At 40.9% G+C, this 23,179-nt stretch overlaps 1 protein-coding gene across 3 annotated transcripts in view; it reads right to left on the bottom strand.

The window, feature by feature from the left end:
• Positions 1–5,234: 5,234 nt before the first annotated feature.
• The window catches only part of SPATA18 (spermatogenesis associated 18), a 36,909-nt gene continuing 18,964 nt past the window's right edge, over positions 5,235–23,179 (bottom strand). Inside the window, exons 5-13 of one of the 3 annotated variants that reach the window (XR_007401672.1) lie at positions 21,748–21,843; positions 18,173–18,409; positions 16,242–16,512; positions 14,294–14,452; positions 13,106–13,281; positions 10,177–10,350; positions 8,485–8,568; positions 5,725–5,770; positions 5,235–5,413 (exon numbers count right to left, since the gene is read on the bottom strand). Coding sequence is in view for 2 of the 3 variants with exons in the window: in XM_025435714.3 (XP_025291499.1) it covers positions 5,406–5,413; positions 5,725–5,770; positions 8,485–8,568; positions 10,227–10,350; positions 13,106–13,281; positions 14,294–14,452; positions 16,242–16,512; positions 18,173–18,409; positions 21,748–21,843 (1,201 nt within the window). In the remaining variant the exon portion in view is untranslated. The remainder of the gene's footprint in view (positions 5,414–5,724; positions 5,771–8,484; positions 8,569–10,176; positions 10,351–13,105; positions 13,282–14,293; positions 14,453–16,241; positions 16,513–18,172; positions 18,410–21,747; positions 21,844–23,179) is intronic. The other 2 variants (XM_025435714.3, XM_025435715.3) reach the window with 2 other exon arrangements.

Here is a 23,179-nt window from a genome sequence, read left to right as displayed (position 1 = left end):
CAGCAACAAGCTAGAGTATGCAAGCAGATGCATCTTGGATCAAAGGTAACCATTTTCTAAGTCTGTTCAGGATTCCGTAACAAAAATACCATAGAGTGGGTACTTTAGACAACAAGCATTTATTTCTTGTAGTCCTGGAGTGCAAGATTAGGGTGCCAGCAGATTTGGTGCCTGGTGAGGACCCACTTCATCGTCCTTCATCGACAGCTGTCTTCTTGCTGACGAGGTGGGAGGGATGGGGGATCGATCCCGGACTTCTTTTATAAGGGCACCAATCCTATTCATGAGGGCTCCACCCAAATGACCTAATCACCTCCCAAAGGCCCCCACCTCCCAATACCAACATTTTGGGGATTAGGTTGCAACATATGAATTTGCGGGGAGACAAATGCCCAGTCTGTAGCAACCATTTCTAAGGTGAAACTGCCTTTTAGAAAGAGAGCACTCTGGCCAATAAGACCGCTCATACCAAACACAGCAGTAGAAGAGGTAAACGCTGGTTTTCATGCCTTCGACCACCCCAATCAAAAGGAAAAACCTTGGCATTATATAACCTGCCAACACCCCACCTCAAGGCCCTCCTCGTCTGTCCCCCTATCCATATGACTTTCAGGAAAGAATCCAAAACTTCATTCAGATTCTGGGGTTACTGCTCCAAGTTATGTGCATTTGCCTTCTGGCATCCTTAAGAGTCCTCAATTTGAGTAAAGTTCTAAAACTGAAATGTCAAGAATCTGCCAATAAAGTGCAAGTAAGTAGGGAAGCCTTGCCAAGAGGGTTCCTAAAATGCTTCTGTGGAAAGTAGATTCTTCAGTCTTGACAACATGTCTTCTCTGGTTCTGATTCATGCCTCTTTCTAAGGGTGAGTACAAGGCCCTTTATGTCCTCCGTAACACTTCCGGTGTATTATTTTAAGCTGCATGTGTATCTCCTCGGGGTCATTCTCATTATATGTTACATGAAGCTGGGAAACCTCCCTCAATAAGTTAATACTGGGTGCTACATCTAGGCTTCTAGGTGACAGTGCCGTGGAAGATTGATTCAACCCACTATCAACATCATGGACTTAGGATGATCTCCCAAATAAGAGGTTATCTTGCACCATCTTTCAGAGAGATCACAGACCCATCCCATGTACATGCTGCCAAGGATGATTAAACACATTCTTTTCACGACTGAAAGTCTTGTTCCCCATTATATTCCCAGGGCCTAACACAGTGCCTGGCGCACCATTTGACAAGCATCGGCAAGTGCTTCTTAAGTGAAGGAATGATGAAACAACTAACATTTCCATTCTGGCTTCAACTTGTGACTCACTCAGCTGAGGCAATCCTAAACCCTCTTATTCTGAAGACATGGCTTGGAAACTTGTTCCCTGGTCTAAGAAGATAGCACTAAGTAGAAGAGAAATGTAAGGCCCCGCCCCAGCATCCCAAGAGCAGATATCAATCACTAAAGGGTTTGATTCATCGAGTGGTACTCAGGATCTTCTTCTGTCCATTGTCCAATTACTTCTAAATAAATATATACTTCTAAAATACATCTCACATCACATTTCAATACATTATTTTGGTTGTAGCACTAAAATTGTGGTTTAAACTCTATTGAAATAAATCTATTACATACCCATTTGTCATCTTCTTTTGTTCACCCAATAGAAAATAGAGTTAGCTGCCCAATTTTGATATACTAATTGCCAGTGATACTATGGAAAGTATAATATTCATGCTGGCACCTGGTGGGCAATTTTTTAAGCATAAAATTGTCCCATTACATTTCATTTTGAAATAAGAAAATTAGTTCCTGCTTTATTTTCAAGGCCCCTGTTCACTCACTGTATTAAGGCCAACACACTTCACTGCTTTGGTATTTAAATGGCATACACCGAATGTCACTTACCCATATGGTTCCTGGGCTCACATTTCAGTGACCTAATGCAGTTTGCAATACTAGCTTCTTAAAAGCTCCATAACACTTTGCCCTTAATTATAGGTGTGATATTATCTAAAGTCAGACTACGAAGAAATCTCTCACTCAACCCAAACTTTATAGAACACTGTTGGCAGCAATTCACCTCATGAAGGATGTGGGGTGCCTAGAAATGAATTATAATGGTCTGCAAATTGCCCTGGAGCTTGGGAATATAGCAGGTGGAGCACACAGCTGTGGTAATGGGAAGTGTCAGATCTGATCTTAGGAGTTCCTTCTCCCTCATTTTACTACTAATGATCCCAGGATCATAGGTTTAGTGGATACTTGTTAAGATTGAGTGATTCACCTGTGAATGACATAACTGAGTTACACTGAGTAACATTCTCTTATACAGTTCATCACATTTTTCCTACTGCCTGGCGTAACTTCCTTATATCTGCCTTCCCAATTAATGTATTTAAATTCTTCAACTGATATGCTGTGCTGATGTCATTTTTGTTTCTGTCTTCCATCATTATCTGCTCCCTATGACAAGAAAATCACCAAAGAATGCAACTGGACATGACATTAAGCTCCCCGAGGGCCAGAACCATGTCCATCACTATATCCCCAGTAGTAGGTACTGAATCTAGCACACTGGAGGGACTCACTGAGTAAGTATGCACGAGTGTATGAATGAATGAACCAATAAGCAAATGAAATGATGTTATAGGCTATGACAGAAAAAAAAAAAAAGACAGAGTAGATTGATATTCTGAAAGAAAAGGCCTTGGAAGAAGATTGCATGGTGTATCGGAGGAACAGCTTCCTTACATATAAGTTGAAGACATGCCTGAATTTGCTGTAGGAGCAACTAAAATAATGTAAGTGCAAACTCCACAAAAATGGTAAAGCACTACTCAGAGACAGTATCTTGAATGTGATGACAATGGATTGTGAATAAAATTAACTAAAATTGGCAGTTAAACTACAGCATAAAATTGCAGCAACCACAAGGTCAACCCCAGAGCAGGGGTGGGAGTCCAGATTTACTGAATAAATTTGTGGGCCTGGTTCAGACCTTACAGAATGGAGATGGGCAAAGGATATCGCTGAAGGTGGGGATCTGGAAAGAAAGCATCTCAGTGCAAAGAACCTGCAGATAGAGAACCACTCTTTTTCTTGATTTTATTATTAGATGTTAGGCCAGTAATATAAAAATTGACATTTACCAGTTTACAAAGTAAGAGTTTTTCATATTTCAAAGTTACTAAAGTTAAGGTGCATGCCCAGATGAGATGAGTATAGGTCAGTCTCCTTGGCTTTTGTAGATTCTTCCCCCCAATTATTCTAGATTCTTCACCATTTCCTGTGTGGTTACAGTTCAAATTAGAGACTTGAGAAATGACAAGTGTCCAGACAGGGTACAGAGCAAATAAACTGAGGCTATGTGTGAACATTTTCCAAATCAGGGCTGAGTTACCCCGTTCAATTCCTAAAAATGAATTCTCATTGCTTAGTGAGATTTTAGAAAAGGTCTTTTAACATATAACAAAGTAATAGTTGCATGGTTTCAACGTACACCAACTTTTCCAGGGATGCACTTACTCTGCAGATCAAGGCATGACTAAGTTTTTTGTTCAAAACTCTATAAGGAGTTGTCCACCATTTCAGAATATCATACCCAATGCTGTTTATGATGTTGCCAGTCGAATACATATGGATCTGCACTTGTCACTCAAAACTCTACATACAGGTGTAAGCAACTAGTGACTTAATTTGACCTTCTTGGATGGCAATACCAAAGCCTTTTTACTGAAATGCATTTTATTAAAAACTGCTTTCCCTTTTTTTCTGCTTTGTATTAAAATCAGGATCCTAAGCTCATTATCTAAAAGCCTATATGCATTTGGATCGTATTAACATTGAATTCTATTTCAGAATGACCGGAATATTTGTCATAAAGGGGCACTGAATCTGGCAGCGTTGAGAGAATGTCTAGTCTCACCCAACCTCCACACTCTACAATGAAACTGAGACTCAGAGAGGTGAAGTCACTTGCTCAAGGCCACAAAGCAAACTGATGACCAAGTCAGAGCTGGAAATACCCAGACACCAAGGCCTCCCCAAAGCATGCTGCCTCCCCTTCATGTGATGACTGCATAAGAATACACAGAGGGAGAAAAACTAACCTCATGCTTCAGAATGAGTTGATGACCATTAGACCCAAGGGCCAGGGATGGAGGAGGTCACTCCCACCTCCATCTACCAACACAAGGGACAGGATGCTTTAGGGGGTTTTTTGCTTTGGGTTTTTTGTTTTTTGTTTTTTTCACCTAAAAAACATCAGGTGCTAGTTTGGCACTGAGTTTATACAGAAAGAGCTGTGGCCAATTCAGAGTTCCTCTCTAAAAGGCACATAGCAAAAACAGTCGTTTGTGAAGCTTGTGTTTAAGGCCACATCAAAGTGTGTGGGGGGTGGGGGTGGGGGGCATACAACACATTGCTTATCTTGGGAAAACTACATTCCATTATTACATAGAACTTGAATTTTTTCATCAGTCCTTCACAGTAATCAAGGTATATTCGCTCAGTTTAAAATCAATAAATGGTACCCCTAGTTTTAAACCTTGAGTTTAAGTATTTTTAATCAGATACAGTTCTTAGGACATCTGAATTTGCAAACAGCTAGAGGGAACAGATAAGGCACATGTCCAAGTCACTTCTATATTTAACATGTACCTTAAAACTGCACGACACATTCCCACAAGATAAACACGAGGCAATTGCCATTGATCTCAAAGCTGGTTCTAGCCAAATCACTTTGCATTTATGAAGCAACAACATTCTCGCAGGTAAGCAGCTTTGGCATTGGAACCCAACTAAAACCAAACTGGGCATCCTCAAAGTAGGAAAAGACAAGCAAGCCCATGATCTATAATCTCTGCAATCATCGCCATCTACCTGTAGCCTGAAGTCACTGCTACCACAAATTCCCCAGCCTAGGATTAGAGCTGTCCTCCAAACAAAAGAAAATTAAAACACTCAACATCGTTTTCTAGCCTTAAGCCCATACCAGCAATTACAATATTTATGACCAATCTGTAAACTAAACTGACTCTGTCTTTTGAACCCCACATGGTAAAGATCTTCCACTTTAATTTGTATGGTTGCCCTAAAAAGCCCTAGTCTCTGAAGATTAAAACCCTGAATCTCTGTGATGGACTTTGCTTCAAATGAATATGATCCTAAACACCTATGCAATCGTTTTTATCAAATTAATGGAATTTGTATCTATAAAATAAAATAAAATGCAGTATGTCTGACGTTACAAGCACGCTAAGCCAAAACATTTAACTCTCTGTGTGGAGTGATACACAGAATTGCGTTTTCACATTATCTTAAGTGAGTTCTGAGGCAGGCAGAGGAGATAGAGATGCTGGGAAAGTTGGCTGTTGCAGATGTACTGTGGCAAAGGAACATGTCGGGTGGCCTTAAAACCCTAGGGAGAAAAACAAACAGTTTGGGATTATGGTCACTTTCTTAGACTTTCTTTTGGAAGGACCTAAATGAAACTAGGGTGGTCAAGCTGGGTTTATAGGGATAAAGCCTCTCAAGTGGAGGCTTCTCCTGTGTCACCCATGGGACTTGCTTGGCCAGCATCAATGAGAAGCCCCAGAAATGAAAGGTGTGAGATGGAAGTTAGAGATGAGTTCCCTGGGAAGCAAAACATTCATTTTGGTCCCCAGTGCTGAGTGCTAAAAAGAGCATTAAAATGCAGAAAACTTGTTCCAGCTAAAGCATCCCACTTACTTGGCAATCCACATCTTATTGGAGAAGGGCTCCGGCTTCGAGATAGCTGAAAATATAAAAGAGTAACGTGAATGACACAGTAGGGGAAGCTCAAAGAATGAATCCCTGTGACATTTTATTCTAAAACCACTTAGCTAGTTGTTCTGAGGCACTTTAGAATGATGACATCACATCTAAGGTAGAACAATTCAATTCCTTTTATATGCCCTGAAGTATACGGGCACTCAATTTGGTTTAAATTATGTCATTCATTAAAATCTGAGCTCAGTGGCCTAAGTGTTTTTGTTTACTTGTTTGTTTGTTCGTTTGTTTGTTTTAATGGTGCCTGAAGACTTTGAGATTGGATGCACAGTGGCCATATTGAATTCAATGCTTTCCAGAAAATAATTATTAGTGGTAGTACAATGAACTAATTCAAGCTAAAATGATCAAATACTCTGTATCAGATTTTTATATGAATCCTGTCATGTGTCTGAAACCCTGTCCTATTAAGGAGGGTCACTGGGAAGCCAGGAAAGAATCACTTTCCAAATATCACATTTGCTTTCACTAAGCAAAAGCCACCACCTATACCTATAAACCTGTTACAGCTCAGAAATAAATGACTAGAAGCAATATTCTTGCTCTGAGCTTTCAAAAACTTTATATAAATAGACACTAACAAAGATGAAAGCTGTTCTGGATGCATCAAGACCTCAAATGCCAAAATCAGACTAACTATAAATATTTGTATTTTATTTTCCAGGTGTACCCAGTCATTGTAAGGAGAGGATGGTGGAAAGGGACAGAAAGTTGGCAACAGTCTCACCATTAATAATGTATTTTAGGGGCGCCTGCCTGGCTCAGTTGATAAAGCATGTGACTCTTGATCTCAGGTTCAGGAGTTCAAGCTCCACATTGGACATGGAGCCTACTTTAAAAAAAAAAAAAAAGAATATATTTTATTCTCATCTAAAGTTGAAATTATTTGGTTCTCCTTGGGCACAAAGCAGGAAAGAGAAAGAAGGGGTGGGAAACATGCATAAGGGCTTTATGTGAGGGATACTGCCCACCAACAAGCCATCCAGTGGGAGTCCAGAGGAAAAATTTGCCATGTCTGTAAGCACGATAGGTGTGTGATACTGGTTTTTGATAAGCCATGTCCTCTTAGAATAAGGAGATTGTGATTCTTCCAGGATAAAACTCTCAAGATTTCCTTTTTACTTATCAGTCCATTAAATGCACTATCCTTTTGCTTCTATCCACTGTAAATACTTATTCATGAATACGGATAAGTGAGTTGTATTAAAATTGCCAAGAGCAAAAGATCTGTGTCAGATACGTGCCTTTTCCATTCTCAGGCCATTTCCTTTTTCTGGATATTCCTTCTCAGTTTCCCAGCTCATTGAAATTCCACACATTCTAAAAAGCTAGATCAAGTACCAACTCGCCCACCTCACTACCAAGTCCAGAAAGAATCCCTACCTCCTTGCCTGGCTCTAGTCCTTCGCGCATCTGGTATGGATGGTGGCATATACTGCACTCAGTTACTTGGTTTAAATCATATTGATCTTCCTGTATGGAAAACCATTCAAGGAAGAGACCATGTTTTCATCATTGTTGTGTCCCCCCTCCAAATCTAGCATCCATCAGAAAAGGAAGGAATAGTTGATAAAGAGCATGCTGAAGTAATAGGTGCTCACTAAACTCAGAAAAGTAGATCTTATTAATGGAAGGTGGAGGGCAGTTGGTTTCATTTTGTTTTACAGAAGGAGTTTCAGAAGTTTATAGCTAGAGCTGCATTACTAGAGATAATTTCAGAGAAGTGGAACCCTGTCAGGTGTGATTCTCCTCCATCAGTCTCCCTAAAGCAAGATTGAACAAATATATAATGAATTTTTATTTGAAGGAACAGCAAATTTTTAGCCTATCTGGTGTCCAGGTGTCTTGGTCCAGCCCTGTATTCAAAAGGCATTGACTAAATATTATTTGTTGAATAAATCAACAGTGGTGAATCATAATAATGTTTTTGGTTTTTAGAAATGTTTTGGCTGCTATTTTTTTGACAGAGGTATTAATAATCCTCCCAAGAACTCATACACAAGGAGCCCAATGTTATTCTTCCTACTTTGAAGTGTGGAGGAAAATTAATACCTGCAATGCCCTATATACAGTATTGAAATCCAGACCATTTGAGGAATTTCTCCAAATTCACGAAATAAGTTGAAGAGGAACCAAGGATCTGTGTTTAGATCACTCCCATTCTCCATTCAGAAAACTAGATCTGTTGCTCATTCCAAAACAAAAATAAAACTACAAGATATGTAAAGTCTATTATTCTTTGTTTTTTTTTTGTTTTTGTTTTTTTAATTTTTATTTATTTATGATAGTCACACAGAGAGAGAGAGAGAGAGGCAGAGACACAGGCAGAGGGAGAAGCAGGCTCCATGCACCGGGAGCCTGATGTGGGATTCGATCCCGGGTCTCCAGGATCGCACCCTGGGCCAAAGGCAGGCGCTAAACCACTGCGCCACCCAGGGATCCCCACTGCGCTACCCAGGGATCCCTATTCTTTGAAGTAAGTAAGAAAAACTCAACTTTTACTTCCTTCTTCCTTGAATGATACATTCCTTAGCCCAAGGGAGCATAAAAATCAGTTTGGGGTTATTGCAACCGGTTCTCTTTCTACCTATAGACCTATAATCACCTCTTTTATAGGTGACTACTGGAGATAGAAGTGTCAACTATAAGATGCTTTGTGTAAAATTATTAGATATATACCGTGCTTAAACCAATACGGCTACGGGGGCAGATGGGACTTAAACTCCTGCTTCGACATCGACTTACAGATCGCACTGAATTCCACTAAAAAAAAAGAGAGAAATAGTAGTTTGTGAAAGTTCACATGGCTTAAAACAATATGCATATCCCACAGACCAAGAGGTTTTGCTGATATGATTACACTTGCCCATTACTGGGCATCAATCACCATGGGATACACTCTTCATTTCTTACAGCTGCCCAATATTTGACAATAATTTTAAGGGCACTTCCCATTGCAACAGCTTTGGAATATTCAAATTCTTGGTGCTAGAATATTGTTTTGATGAATAAATTGTTAGAAATTACATTCAAGCATGCAAGTGTCAGAGAATGTAAGCCCCCTGAGGGCAGGGATTTGGATCTCTTTTGTTCATTGCTGAATCCCCAGCACCTAAACTATATATGCTTGGGTCACATATAACTATTGAATAAATAAATATTGTTGAATGAAATGAATTAATGACTGAGGAAGGGAGTGAATAAATAAGTGAATAAAAAACTAGATTCACTATAATGAGATTTTACTTGCAAAATCCTTCTTACAAATTTCCCTTCATTCAGTTTTTTCCTTTATTCCAAGTACTTCTTTTTAGGTTTTTCACATTTTGTCTTGGGAGTTTAAGCTGGGAAAAATGTTGGCAATATGCTTGAGGAGAGGAAGAAGGAAGTTAAAATGCCTATTTGACGTAGAATACATGAATAGTGGCTATTCCCTCTCCCTCCCTTCTGAATTGCACTACAGAGACTCTAAAATTTCAATTTCTTAACAGAAAGTGATAGTTGCAGGAGCTAGAAGCATGTTTTCCAAGCCCATTCATCATAGACAATGTGTGGCTGTCATATCAGCCCAACCTGATTTCTGTAGGTTCAACTTTCACAGCACAAAATATTTTATTGAGATACTGTTCACTATAGTGGGATGTTTAAGCTGAAAAAACCCTTAAGTTCTTTTAAAATATGCTGGTCCTGTACTCCCTTACATGTGTGAAATGTTTGCCATTGAAGCACTTTCCTACTTTCTCAAAGAGAACAGGAACTGAGACCAGCCAGATGGTGGCTTTGCACTGGACTGAAGAACTTCCCTTCAGAATTCTCTTAATTATTTCTAGGAAGGGCAGGATAAAAAAAACCCCATTGTGTATATTATACAGAATATTCAAGCCCCCATGGCCGCCCAACCCCCACAGGAACACACAGTAATACACTTTCATACATACAGTCCGTTTTGAAGGCTGCCCAAATTTTACCATGTTCAGAACACATCATACCAAGGAGAGAAAAACAGAGCAAATTCCTCTTTTCCAAAAATGGAATTTGTCAATAAAAATTTGGCCAATTGTATCCTGAAAGTTCATTGATCACTTCCAAATGCTTAGAATCATAGAGGGCTGCCAATAAGATGAGCTCAAGGAGGTTTGCCCTTATAATAGCATATTTCTAAGATGGAGGAGGCACATATGGCTTGTTCCATCTTATAAATAAAGCCAACAAAGAAGTTAATGCCCAAAAATTATGAAGAATCATGGAAGAATCAAAGAAAAGAATCTCTTTTTCCCAGCCAGTCCCTCTCCTCTCCTTTGTATGAAACGTTGTCAAGCAAGTCTTTAGACTTCCTCTATAGAATCTCTGGATTTATAAATGTTCTCGAACTTGTGAATCAAACACTGGGGATGAATTGTCACTATGCAAGGCCACCGTACAAAAGCCCCTCTCTTGGTGACAGCTTCTCCCTTCATAATGACACAGTCATTCTCCATGAGAGCAGGCCACACATGATAGAAGACCAAGGGAGCAGTGAAGTCAGAGTCATAGCTGCGACGGTACCTATTTTAAACACACAAAAGAACAAAGAAGAGACATTAAGCAATTGATGTAGCATAAAGGGAGGACATCAGTGTAAATTTTCATTTTTTATTACACTCAGACTAGATAAATATGGATCCTGATTGTGTTATTAAAGACATGATTCTGGGCTCTTAGAATAGGAACCAATGATAACACGGACCTAACATGGACTCACATAGAACAAGTCATGTTAGACGAAACTCGGTCCTTTCCTTCTCAGAATTACAAGTTACAGTTCAGGAACACCTGGGTGGCTCAGCAGTTGAGCGTCTGCCTTCAGCTCAGGGCGTGATCCTGTAGTACCGGGATCGAGTCCCACATCAGGCTCCCTGCATGGAACCTGCTTCTCCCTCTGCCTATGTCTCCACCCCCCTCTGTGTGTGTGTGTGTGTGTGTGTGTGTGTGTCTCATGAATAAACAAATAAAATCTTTTTTAAGAATTAAAAAATAAGTTACAGTTCAGGGAAACACTTGAGATGGAGACCATCTGAAGTCCTATAGGCATCCTGAAAGACTTCATATGCTATCTTTGTGGGCAAAATAAGAGAAAAAAAGGTGGATGATTGACTTAAGTAGGTCGATCAGAAACTGGTTCAATGATCTTATCCAAAGTGAAATAATTAGTGAGTCGATAAGACCTTGAATGAAGGTGCTCTCTCTCAATCTTTTTCTAAGTAACATGTTCATCAATGATCTGTGTGAACTATAGAAAAATCACTCAAAGGCTAGGGATGAGTAGGAAAGAAGAAACAAATGATAGTTTCAAAAAAAATAGCTCAACAGACAAGAACAATAAATTGAATCTAATAGGACACAACGTATGTGGATACATATGAGGTCCTAAAATTGAGTCTAAAAAGCGTATAATTGCACAGATAGAGGTGATAAAGGCTTAATCACACAAGCACAAGTAAAATAACAGGTTTCAGTTGAATTCAAAACAATCAACAACAGTGTTATACATCTAAAAAAAACTGGTACAAATTAGCTGGATTAATGGAGAATAAGAATGGCAAGAGTATTGGTCTCTCTAAGCTGCTCAGTTCAAAGCAGGGGACTACACTCAGTGTGGACACTTAAAAAGGAATACTCAGAAGAGCATGGAGCATAGGCCAAAGAAACTGATGTATCAAGAAGTCTCAAATCCCCTTTATATAGAAAAGCCCAAAGCCATGAAACCAGAAGAAGGAAGATCTGAGTAATTGCTTCAAATACATGAAAGGGTGTCAGGGTTTAAAAAAAAAAAAAAAAGCATTAAAGTTGTTTTGTGAAGTCCTTGAAGTAGAACCAAATAGTCATCATTAGGAACTCTAGATTCAGCTCTACAGTCTTCCAGATGTACAGGCTACAGAGTGCCCCAAGAAGCAACAGGTTACATCTGATTAAAGTCATGGAAGCAGGAGGCCCTCACAGGCCCTCTGTGAAATGTGCAGGTTCCATAAACTAAAGTGGGTACACATTTCTGAGTGGTTCTATGCATTCTACAAAGGAGAAAGGAATAAAGGAAGAGGGAATAAGATAACATGTTCTGTAAAGAAATCAAAAAGATCAATTGCAGTGTAATGTTCGAATACCAGCTCTTCCATGAGTGGACACATGTTAGGAGCAATGATCTGAAAGAAAATAGAAACAGGGCAATGGCAGGAAAATATGGCAAGCTAAAAGGCAATTGGAAACACCATCACTGTGAATTTGATAAGCAAAAGAAAGGTATGTAGTCTCTGTCATCAATAGCTTGTAGGGACTGGGTCACCGCCCCATTAACTCTGCAGACTGAACAAACACCAAAAGCTAACATTTCCTGAGAGCTCACTACATGCCAAGCAGCGTCTAAGTATTTTATCTGAATGAAGTCAACTGACCTTCTCCAGCCCTAGGAAACAGGTATCATTATTTCCCCTATATGACAAAGAGGGAACTAAGCAACAGACAAATTAGATAGCATGCCCCGAGTTACAGAGCTAATTGGTGGTAAAGCTGGGATTTGAACCCAAGCAGCCTGATACCAGAGCCTCAAGCCTCAGAGTGTTCTTAACCACTAGCTTGCCCTCTTCCCAATAATCTCTAGCTGTATCATGAGATCCCATAAAATTTCAGTAAAATGTTTTAAATTAATTTCTTCTAATTTATAAAGGAAACATGTACCATGTAAAAGTTGATAGAAATCTAATGGTCCTAGAGAGTCTAGAGCACACATTCTCAAATGCTTGTGTGATAAGGAACACCTAGGTGTTTGTTAAATGGCAGACTCTTGAGCCCCACCCCAGACCTACTGCATAAAATATCATAGAGTGTGATCCAGGAACCTGCCTTTTTAACAAGATTTGAGTAATTCTGACACAAGTGATCTATATGCCATACTTTGAGAAACATGGCCTAAATAATGCAGTAGAAACCAATAAAAAGTAATACACATTTGTAGGTAGATAGCACCTTTTTAAAAAGTGTTCTAGACAGGCTCCAGGCATTCATTAGTTCTCCCCAAGACTAATGCATTCAATGAAAATGATAACATCACCTCTGAATTACATTTGACTGAGAAAGAAAGTGACCCCAGGAGAGGGGTCTGGCCTGTGGTACAGAGAAGTATAGAGCAGGCCCTGGAAGCCAGGTTCTTTCTGTTGATTTCCCCACCCAGAGTTCTTTTCCCTAAATTGTTTCCAGAAAATAGAGAAAAGATTATTTATTAAAAAGAAAAAAAACAACCCTTAGCTTCTGCTCTTATGTCTCTTACTTGCAATCATTAAAAATTTCTCCATCTGCCCCAAATGCGATATCTAGGGGTGGGTCTAAAGTCTGCATTGCAAAGGCAATGCAGCATATCTCCTGGATGAAGTCACTGAGGAGACAAAAGTCAACTTCAGGAGGAAATGAAATCTTGGGATTGACATTCATGGCTCGGATTACATCCTGAAAAACAAAAAGATGGCATCGCCTTGTTACCAACCTGTGACAAGAAGCTCTGACACCCAAAGGGGGTTATGACCGGTGGGTGGTGGGAAAGAGCAAATGGGTCAGAATATCATAAACTAGAAAAGCCGCACATGTGCTGAAGCGAAAGACTCACTGATGGGAAAGGAGAAAAGATGATGCAGGGGACAAATGGCATGCTAAAAGCCAAGAGAGTCTCCCCCCAAAACTAAAGCAAACACCCTTAGTGGCTTTTATTTATTATTTCCTCATTTTTCTATTCTAGGCAAGTATAGGAACTCTGTGGGGTCATGACCATTGTTGCTCCCAACTAAAAACTGGAAAACTGGGACGCCTGGGTGGCTCAGTTGGTTAAGCATCTGCCTTGGGCTCAGGTCATGAGGCCACAGTCCTGGGATCCAGCCCCACATCAGGTTCCCTGCTTGGTGGGGGGTCTGCCTCTCTTCCCCTCTTCCCCTCTCCCAGCTCATGCTCACCCACACTCTCTGTCTCTCAAGTAAATAAATAAGTAAAATCTTAAAAATTAAAAAAAAATTAAAGACTGGAAAACTAAAGCACAAAGGTTAAGTAAATGTGCAAGGTCACATAGCTAGTAAGTGGCACAGCCAGGTTGCAAATCTATATTGTCCCTCAAGCCATTGCTCTTAAGCACTATGGCATTCTATCTCCAATCTTAAGAAACCATCTGAGGTGGGCACTTGACGGGATGAGCACTGGGTGTTATTCTGTATGTTGACAAATTGAACACCAATAAAAAATAAATTTATTTTAAAAAAAAAGAACCCATCTAAAAATAGAACTATAAAGGTTCCCCATAAAATGTCTAAGAAATATCCGTTAATGACTGCTTATACAAAGTCAATTGGATGCTCCTCATTTCTGCTATCCCATTACATACAAGAAATGCCGAGCATGGGATTTCTGAATTACTAGTATTCCACGTAAAGAGGAGCAGCAGCAAACCAGTCACGCCAAGAGACCCAGCACTTACGTTAACACTGCTTTGGGAATCATATAGATCAAGATGACAAATGATATAATCCAAGACGGCATCCTCAAAGTTATTCGACCCCGCCAGAGATGGTGTCAACGATTTCCTCACACGGATCTTGAAATGTCTAAATGCCATTTTAGCTACATGGAATGCCTCCTGCAGGTAAAAATGCAGCAAATTTATTAGGTAGAAGAAGAGGAGGGAAGAGGTCCGAGGCAAGGAATGAAGAAAGACTACTCACCAAAAATTCAACATCACATGGGTCTTCTGAACACTAAATACAGTTGGTCAAAACTAATTTTAATCTTGGAGAAAACGCAGATCTCAATTTTGAAAAGTACATAAATACATATACAACTATGCATGTTCACTAATTTCAAGACATTTGCTCATTGCTCTGCTAATTCTGAGTGTGGGAGGCAGGACAGTGCAGAGGTTCAAGGAAACAGATCATCTGTGGTTGCATCAACACTTAAAAAGTGCTGGTTAGGAGCACCTGCATGGCTCAGTCAGTCAAGCATCAGACTTTTAATTTTGGCTCAGGTCATGATCTCAGGGTCGTGGGATCGGGTCCCGCGTGGGGCTCCATGCTTAGTGGAGCTTGCTTCTCTCCCTCTTTCTCTGCCCTTCCCCATGCTTGCGCTCTCTCTCGCTCTCTCTCTCTCTCTTTCTCTCTCTCAAATAAGTAAATCTTTAAAAAATAATAATAAAAGTGCTGGTTGATCCTATGATCCTACAGCAATGTCATCTTACTGGTCCAGAAAAGAAATTATCAGTGTTTATGTTATACAAAGACACTTATCAAGCATCTGGCATGTTCCCTGGCATATATTAATTCAACAAGCATTTATTAAATGTCTGTTATATAGTAGGCACCAAGGAAACTCAGTTACACGTGAAAGACATGCCCCTTAAGCTTACAGAACCTTAGCCGACCTCTTAATGAGATAAACCAGGGTTGGCAAACTTTTTTCGCAAAGAGCCAGAGAATAAATATCTCAGTCTTGCCTAAAATACATACAGTCTCTTGTCACATTTTTTTTTTTGACAATCATTTAAAAATGTAAAGCCATTCTTCATATTCTTAGCTCTCAGGTGGGATTTTTCTTAGAAATACAGGCCAGGACTAGCTCTGGCCCATGGGTCCTAGTCTGCTGAACCCTGAAATAAATGAATACTACAGGATAAAGTTCAGAAGGCTCTGATAATTCTGTTCTCATCCCAGTAGGTTTTGTTTTGTTTTTAAATATGGATAGTTAAAATAAATAAATAAATAAATAAATAAATAAATAAATAGATAGATAGATAGATAAATAAATAAATAAATAAATAATAAATAAATAAATAAATAAACAAACATGGATTGTTCTCGTGTCTCATAACGGACCCTTCGTATCTCAGTACTCACAAAACAAATACCTTTGGCTTTGAGAATTAAGGTTTATGTATGAGCATCTTCAACCTGCCATACTCAAGGAGCCGATGTACTAGCAATTTTAGTAACTACTCCTACTTAAATAAACAGAAGAGTTAACACAAGCACAGCCTTCTGAGGTTTTGGAGAATGAGAGGAAATAGCAATCAAACGATAGCCATAGCTGCACCATCTCAATAGTGTACATATGCACACATTGGAGGGCCCAGCGCAAATCAATATAGGATACAGGCATTTGAGATAATCCTATACTTATGGATCCATCTGCTATGACAAATGTCTGGTCGACACAAATATTCATAGACCCGAGTTGTTCTTGATTGTGAGTAACTGTTCATCCCAAATATTTGTAATGGAAGGAAGGAAGAAGCAAAGAAGCCAACAGGCAAGGAAGGAAGCAGATGGAAATCCCCCCCTCCTCCCTCTGCGACCTCAGGGTCAACGGGTCCTTCCCGGCTGTATGCTCGGGTCACCCAAGCGCTGTCTGCCCGTGGCGCAGGTGTCACCTACCACGGTGGCGATGTAGATGATCCTCTGCACCGTCTCAGCCTTGTCGATGCAGCGCCGCAGCAGGCACTGCGCATCCAGGCGGGCCTGGGAGTAGGCGTCGCTGAACCGGGACAGGAGGGCAGCCTTGCGGGCCACACTGGACAGTTTGGCGTGATTCGGGGACGGGGTCCTGATCTTGGCCACGGCGGTGGAGGGGCTGGTGGACCGGCTGCGGCTCTGGCTGCGGCTGCGGCTGTGAGGGGCAGGGCTGGGCGTCCGGCTCCTGGCCGACCTGTTGGCAAGAACCGGTGGGAGAGGCAGGCTGATGCGCTCCTCCCTCCTCCCCGGCCACCTGAACTGCCAGTGATGCCCGTCAGCCGTGCAGGGGAAGCAGGTGCCCCCCAGACCTCTCCGCCAGGCATCCAGTACATTTGCGGTCAGATGCTCTAAATAAGCATGGGGAACTGGCACCCCAGGTTATTCTTTCAGCGGCCCTGCAAGCTCAACATTGATCGCTGGCCCTGTTAGGGCTGCGGAGCTCTGAGGCTCAGAAGAGTCAATAGGGTCCCCAAGTAAAGTGGCACTGCTAGCAAGAGCCAGCATTAAAGAGATCAGTTGACTTCTTACCCCAGCCTTGGGGGTACGAACAGATCACGGGCCATATGGTCTAAACAGGATGACCACTGAACAATGAGAAAGATCTGAGTTCTCCTTCTATCGCAGTGGCACCGTTGGCTCGCCTCTCCAAAGCCTAAGTTCTCACCCACAATGTGTTCGCCCTATTTCTGGGTGGGAGTGGAGCTAAGAATAGATGTGCAAGTACTGGGTGAATGTAAAGCAGGGTATCAATGAACGGCATCAAAGGCAATGGACGGGGCGCCTGGGTGGCTCAGTGGTTGAGCATCTTCCTTTGGCTCAGGTCATGATCCCGGGGTCCAGGGATCGAGCCCCGCATCAGGCTTCCTATAGGGAGCCTGCTTCTCCCTGTCTCTGTGTCTCTCATGAATAAATAAATAAAATCCTAAAAAAGGGGGGGGGGGCACTGGGCCCCCAAGGAGGGAGGTGTAGAAGAAACTATGGAGCAAACAGTAATACAAAGCCCACTCTGAAGGAGGGACAGAGGGAAAGCCCTCCAGTGTGGTTTGACAATTTCCAGGGTGCAGGAAATACTGCCACCAGGGCCAATTTCCAGCTACTAATGTGACATCACATTGAACTCAGAATTAGGCAGACTTGCACAGAATCGGTCCTTGGGAGCCAAGACAAGCTGGTATCAGCACAGCATGCCAGACTGACTCCCAAAACCAAGAAAGGCCAAGGTGGCATATAGGGGGATTGGGGACCAGGTGTGGGGGTGCCTTTGACAGTTTGGATCAGGGCATGTTGTGGGGCTGAGGGAGGTGGTGGGTGTTAAAAAGAACAAGGAAAATGCTCCAAGAGAAACATCCTGCTTTGTCCTCACTTAACTCCGAACGACCTGTCTTAACCTTCTGTCCATCCGTAGAAAGAGATGTCACGAGAACACTTACCTACACACTCCATCAAATGAAATGAGATACAGGAAGTAAAATGACAGATGGCCATCCCAGAGGGAGGACTCCCAGGCCTCAGAGAACAGGACCCTCATATTATGGAATATTCTCTCAGCATGGGTATGGCCCATGCATGACAGGTGCACCCAGATCTGCTCTCGAGCCAAAGAACCATCCTCTCCTCTTGCCTAGCTCTCAGTTTCATTCCTTGCGCTTCCACGTCAGCCCCAAATTAATTAGTGTCCAAGCAGAGGTATTCTCTCTCTCTCTAGAAGGGTGCAGTTAGAGAAAATAATCCCTCTACAATTCAAATATTGTGGGGGTTTGGGTTCTGGATGTCATTTCACTTTTTTTCCAAGCCACGCTTTTACCACTACTGAAAGGAACTGAAATGAAAAGATCTGTAAGTATTTGTCAGACCTTCCTTGAAGCACAGATTTTTCAGCAGACAGAACAGCTATCTCATCCTTCAGGGTTCGGAGCTGTTTCTCATAATCAAAAATCACTTCGGTCCGCTGGTCTGGGTTCCTCTTGTCGATGCTTCGCTGGTCCAACTTCCTCTGCTCTGAGGCTCGAGGCTCTGCACCCCGCAGCTCCACACTTTTATGCTCTGTGCTTCTGTGGCGGGAGTCCTCCTGGGCTTGAAGAGATTTAAGCCTGGGCAGAAAACAAAAATTAAGGAGGAAAGAAAAGAGAAAGAGGGAAGAATGGAGGAAAGGTAATAGCAACAACTGGCATATGTGGTAACAGAGGCTACTCTACTTAGCAATGCCATTACTGCGCTGGAAAACTCACAAGCAACCAACACAAATCAGAAAGGAGCAGACTGCCAGGGTCAGAATGCCACCCATGTCTGCAGCTTGCACGCAAAAAAGGCTCCAGGGGGCTCCCGGCGGCTCAGTGGTTGAGCATCGGCCTTTGGTTCAGCTTGTGATCCCAGATGGAGTCCCACATTGAGCTTCCTGCAGGAGCCTGCTTCTCCCTCTGCCTATGTCTCTCCCTCTCTCTCTGTGTCTCTCATGAATAAATATTCATAAATAAATAAAATATTTAAAAAGAAAGAAAAAAGAGAAGAAGGCTTCTGAAAAAGGAATATGTATGCAGATCCTCTAGCAAAAGCAGAGTGGGCCTATAGTCACCCTGGTTTCTATTAGGCTGGTCTTAACTGCATAGAACTCTGGAAGCATTTGACCTTCAAAACCTAGGTCCAGAAGCTGGCCAGAGAAGCAATCTCCTAGCTCTTGGATTCTCTGGACAGGTGGAATATGGGAGGAAATGACAATACAGAAGTGGAAGGGTGAATTTACAAAAATAATGTATTCTAGAAACAAAGCTTCGGAAATAAAGTTGTCATCCTTGTAAAGACACAAAAAGGTGTGACTCCCTAAAAGATACAAAAAGGTTTGACTCCCTAAAACAGCAAAGCCACACAAAGAGAAGGTGCTGTGATGAAAAGGACAATGATATAAGATGAAAAAATAAGGGCTAAGATTAAGGAGGACACAGAGAAGCTAACGATGCAATAGCAGAATTAAAAGCTGCTGCAAACAGTAAAGAACAGAATCGCTACTACAGGAAATCATCGAATTATAGGATCAAAGAAATTGAGAAGGTCTATCAAGTAGGAAATAAGAGATGAACATGACAGTGAGAGTTCTTCTCCTAAGCAGGCTGGGGTGACCTCTGAAAATGGTTCGCTAGTCACTTGACCCAGAAAAACCTGCAAAATCATGCAAATCAAGAGGTTCAGATCTTTCTATTCACTTTAGGAACCCACATGAAGCTGCCCAGGCCATCAAGGGCATGCATCTCCAAAAAGCCACCAAGTATCTGAAGATATCACTTTGCAGAAGCAGCATGTGCCATGCTGTCACTACACTGGTGGAGTTGGCAGGTGTGCCCGGGCCAAAGAGTTGGGCTAGACACTGGGCTGGTGGCTCAAGAAGAGTTCTGAATTTTTATACTTAAAAATGCAGAGAATAATGCTGAACTGAAGGGTTTTGATGGAGATTCTCTGGGCTTTGAGCCCATCCAGGTGAACAAAACCCCCAAGATGAGGCATAGAACTTAACGAGACTTGTGGTCGGATCCACCCATACGTGAGCTCTCCCAGCCACATTGAGATGGTCCTTACTGGAAAAGAGCAGACTGTTCCTAAGCCAGAAGAGAAGGTTACACAGAAGAAAAAGATATCCTAGAAGAAACTGAAGAAACAGAAACTGGTTCGGGAGTAAATTCTGCATAGAATAAATGCAAATAAAGATAAAAAGAGTAAAAAAGAAAGAGAATGATGGTGAGAGGGGAGATAGAAGTGGAAAACAGAAAACTACTCCCAGCTACAATGTTGGTGGTGGTGTTCCCAAAGAAATCAGAACAATGGAACATGTGTGAAGGCAGCAAAAAAGGTCTTCGTGTGTGTGTGTGTTTTAATATAACTCTCCACTTGCTTTTGGGAGGAAAAATCAAAATTAAAATCAAGGAAGGTATATCACCTTATACCTGTCAGATTGGCTGGAATGAAAAAGACAAGAAATAACAAATGCTGGCAAGGACATGGAGATAAGGGAACCTTTGTGCACTGCTGGTAGGAATGTAAATTGGTGCAGCCACTGTGGAAAACACTATGGAATCTCCTCAAAAAATTAAATATTGAAATGTAGTAATTCCTCTACTGGGTATTTACCTAAAGATAACAAAAACACTAATTTGAAAAGATATATGCACGTCTATATTTATCGCAGCATTATCTACAATAGCCAAGATATGGAAGCAACCCATGTCCATTGATAGATAAATGGATCAAGATGTGGTATATGTATATGTGGTGTGATGTGATATGATATGATATCAACATATATGCACATGTATATATACATACATATGTATATGCACACATTAGATATACACACACATATACAATGGAATATTACTCGGCCATAAAAAAGAACTAAATCTTGCCCTCTGTGACAACATGGATAGACCTAGAGGGTATTATTCCAAGTGACATAAGTCAGAAAGAGAAAGGTAAATATGAGAAGACTTCAGTTACATGTGAAATTTTAAAAAGCAAAACAAATGAATAAACAAACAAGTAGAAACAGACCCATAAATACAGAGAACAAAGTGGTTCTGTCAGAGAGAAGAAGTGTGGGAGACGAGCAAAGGGGATGAAGGGGAAAGGGAAGTATAGGCTTCCACATCTGAAATAAATAAGTCACAGGAACAAAAGGCACAGCATAGGGAATATAGTCACTGACATTATAATAGCATTGAAGGGTGACAGATGGGAGCTACACTTGTGGCGAACCTAGCATAAGGCACAGAGTTGTCGAGTCACTATGTTATACATCTGAAACTGGTGGGACACTCAGTGTCAACTATACATTGAATTAAAAAATTCAAGGAAAGTATAACCTTAAAGCATGTGTTTATGTTCTCCTTCTAGGAATTTATGGTTAGAGAATAATCAGAAATTTAAACTAAGACCTGCCACAACAATTATCACAGTTGTTATCTCCAATGTTTAAAATCAGTACCAAGGTAAAATATTCAATATTAGGGAGATATCTAAATAGTATAACATGGTGCATCTATTTAAAACTAAGTTTTGCAGTATTTTTTTCTTAGCAATAGAAAAAAAACAAGGTTAAGTGAAAAGATGGTATCTAAAATTGTATACTTAGGCCTATTTTGCAGCAATAACTCTATTTTTCAATGTATCCGGTGGAATAAATTGCAAAATGGTAACAGTAACTGGCTCTGGAATTACGAGAGGGTCTTTGGGTTCCTTTTACACTCTATTATACTTTGAAAATGTTCTATAGTAGATAGCTAATGTTTTTGTAGTAAGAAAAAAATACATTAAACATTAATAAAAATATTGCTGCCTTTCCTCTCTGTGAACAGCTTCTTTCATATTATAATGGAGCACCAAAAAGCTAAATTCAAAGATCAATCAGCAGCCTACAATAATCCTGTCATTTTTTTTTTCTTACTGCTTTCTTAGCTGATTTATTTCCTCCTCTGCAGCCAAAAGGGATATGGCCGATCTGTTCTTGGTTTCTTCAAGAGTCTTTTCAGTTTCAGCCAGACTGTAAGAGAAATCAATAACTAAAGACAGATTTTTTCCAAAATTGGCAGACTTTCCAAATCAAGGCATAGGTTCTCCCAGGAACTTTTGGCATATGATATAAATTCAACATAAACAAGATCAAATTATGAGACATCTGCATCCAATCAGATGCTATTGCAAATATTATGGTGCACTTGTATGCAAAAACATGCTAGCGCTCTTTCTCAATGTCAAACACAAAGACATTACAGAGCAACTACCATTAAAAGGCTATGTAATAATTATTAACATTAGAATGCAAAGGGCAAAGAAACTTGTTCTCCTTCATCTCCCCCTCCTAATTTATCTGCTCTAATCACACCAAATCCTCAAGCTGCCTCTCCCTATAAAATCTCCATTTTCTGCAATATAATACCATTTTCTGCAGTAGTTTCATTACTTTGCACCGTAGAGTTGCATTTGACTTAATTTTCCCAGGCTTCCTAAATATAAAAAAAAAAAATTATTTGCCCACCTACAAGGAAAGTCTTCCATAATCACACTTGACTACCAAGTATTTCATGTCTTCCTGCCTCTGACTTCCACCACTTATTAGCATGATTTTCCTGAGTTTTTCAACATAGCTAGGTCATTGCTAGCTTCAAGGACTCTCTTCATTGTAGGCAAATCATAACAAATCATATTATTTCTTTAGGTCTATCTAAAATTAAAAAAGAAATGGAAGTATGTGGATGACATGGGATGGAGCAGTGATTCCCAATCAAGTTGCCCTAGTCCAGCAAGAGATCATAGGGTGGGCAAAGGTTTCGTGACTTCTCGGACCCTACTTCCTTAACTATCCAGGCTCTTCCATCACAGTTGTCCTGAGGCTAAGAGAGTGCAGTTGCTATCTAAACACCTGTCTTCTTCCTTCCTTTTAGATGGAAGAATCAAAGGCCCAACACTTGAGTCCTTCCCTAGACAGTGAAGAAGATTGAGAAATAAGAGGCTAGCAGGATCCCTACCAAGTCCCCACAGATTCCAGCCAACCAGGCAGTACAAGAGGTGTTGTGATTACCCAAAGTTCCTTCGGGTCTCCTCCTTCTCCTCGCCACCTAACAAGTGCCCACACATCCTGTGAGTGCTTTCTAGTACAAATGCCGCCCCTGACTCTCTCAATCCGAGTGTGTCTCCCCTTCTCCCGAGTGCCTCCAACACTTGGTTCACACTTACAATCTCATTACAAACACACTGTGAACTACTTAAGGGTGAGAATTTTCTTTAATTCATCTTTTTTCCCCAGCACCTAAGACAGTGCCTGTAACACAGAAGATATTTTTTAAGCTGAGAAATGAATGAACAAAACGTCTAAAGTC

This window comes from Canis lupus, chromosome 13 (assembly GCF_003254725.2).
Source record: "Canis lupus dingo isolate Sandy chromosome 13, ASM325472v2, whole genome shotgun sequence".
In the NCBI taxonomy this organism is placed as follows: Eukaryota; Metazoa; Chordata; class Mammalia; order Carnivora; family Canidae; genus Canis; species Canis lupus.
The sequence above is the reverse complement of the archived record's forward strand: the minus strand, read 5'-3'. Positions and strand labels throughout refer to the sequence as shown.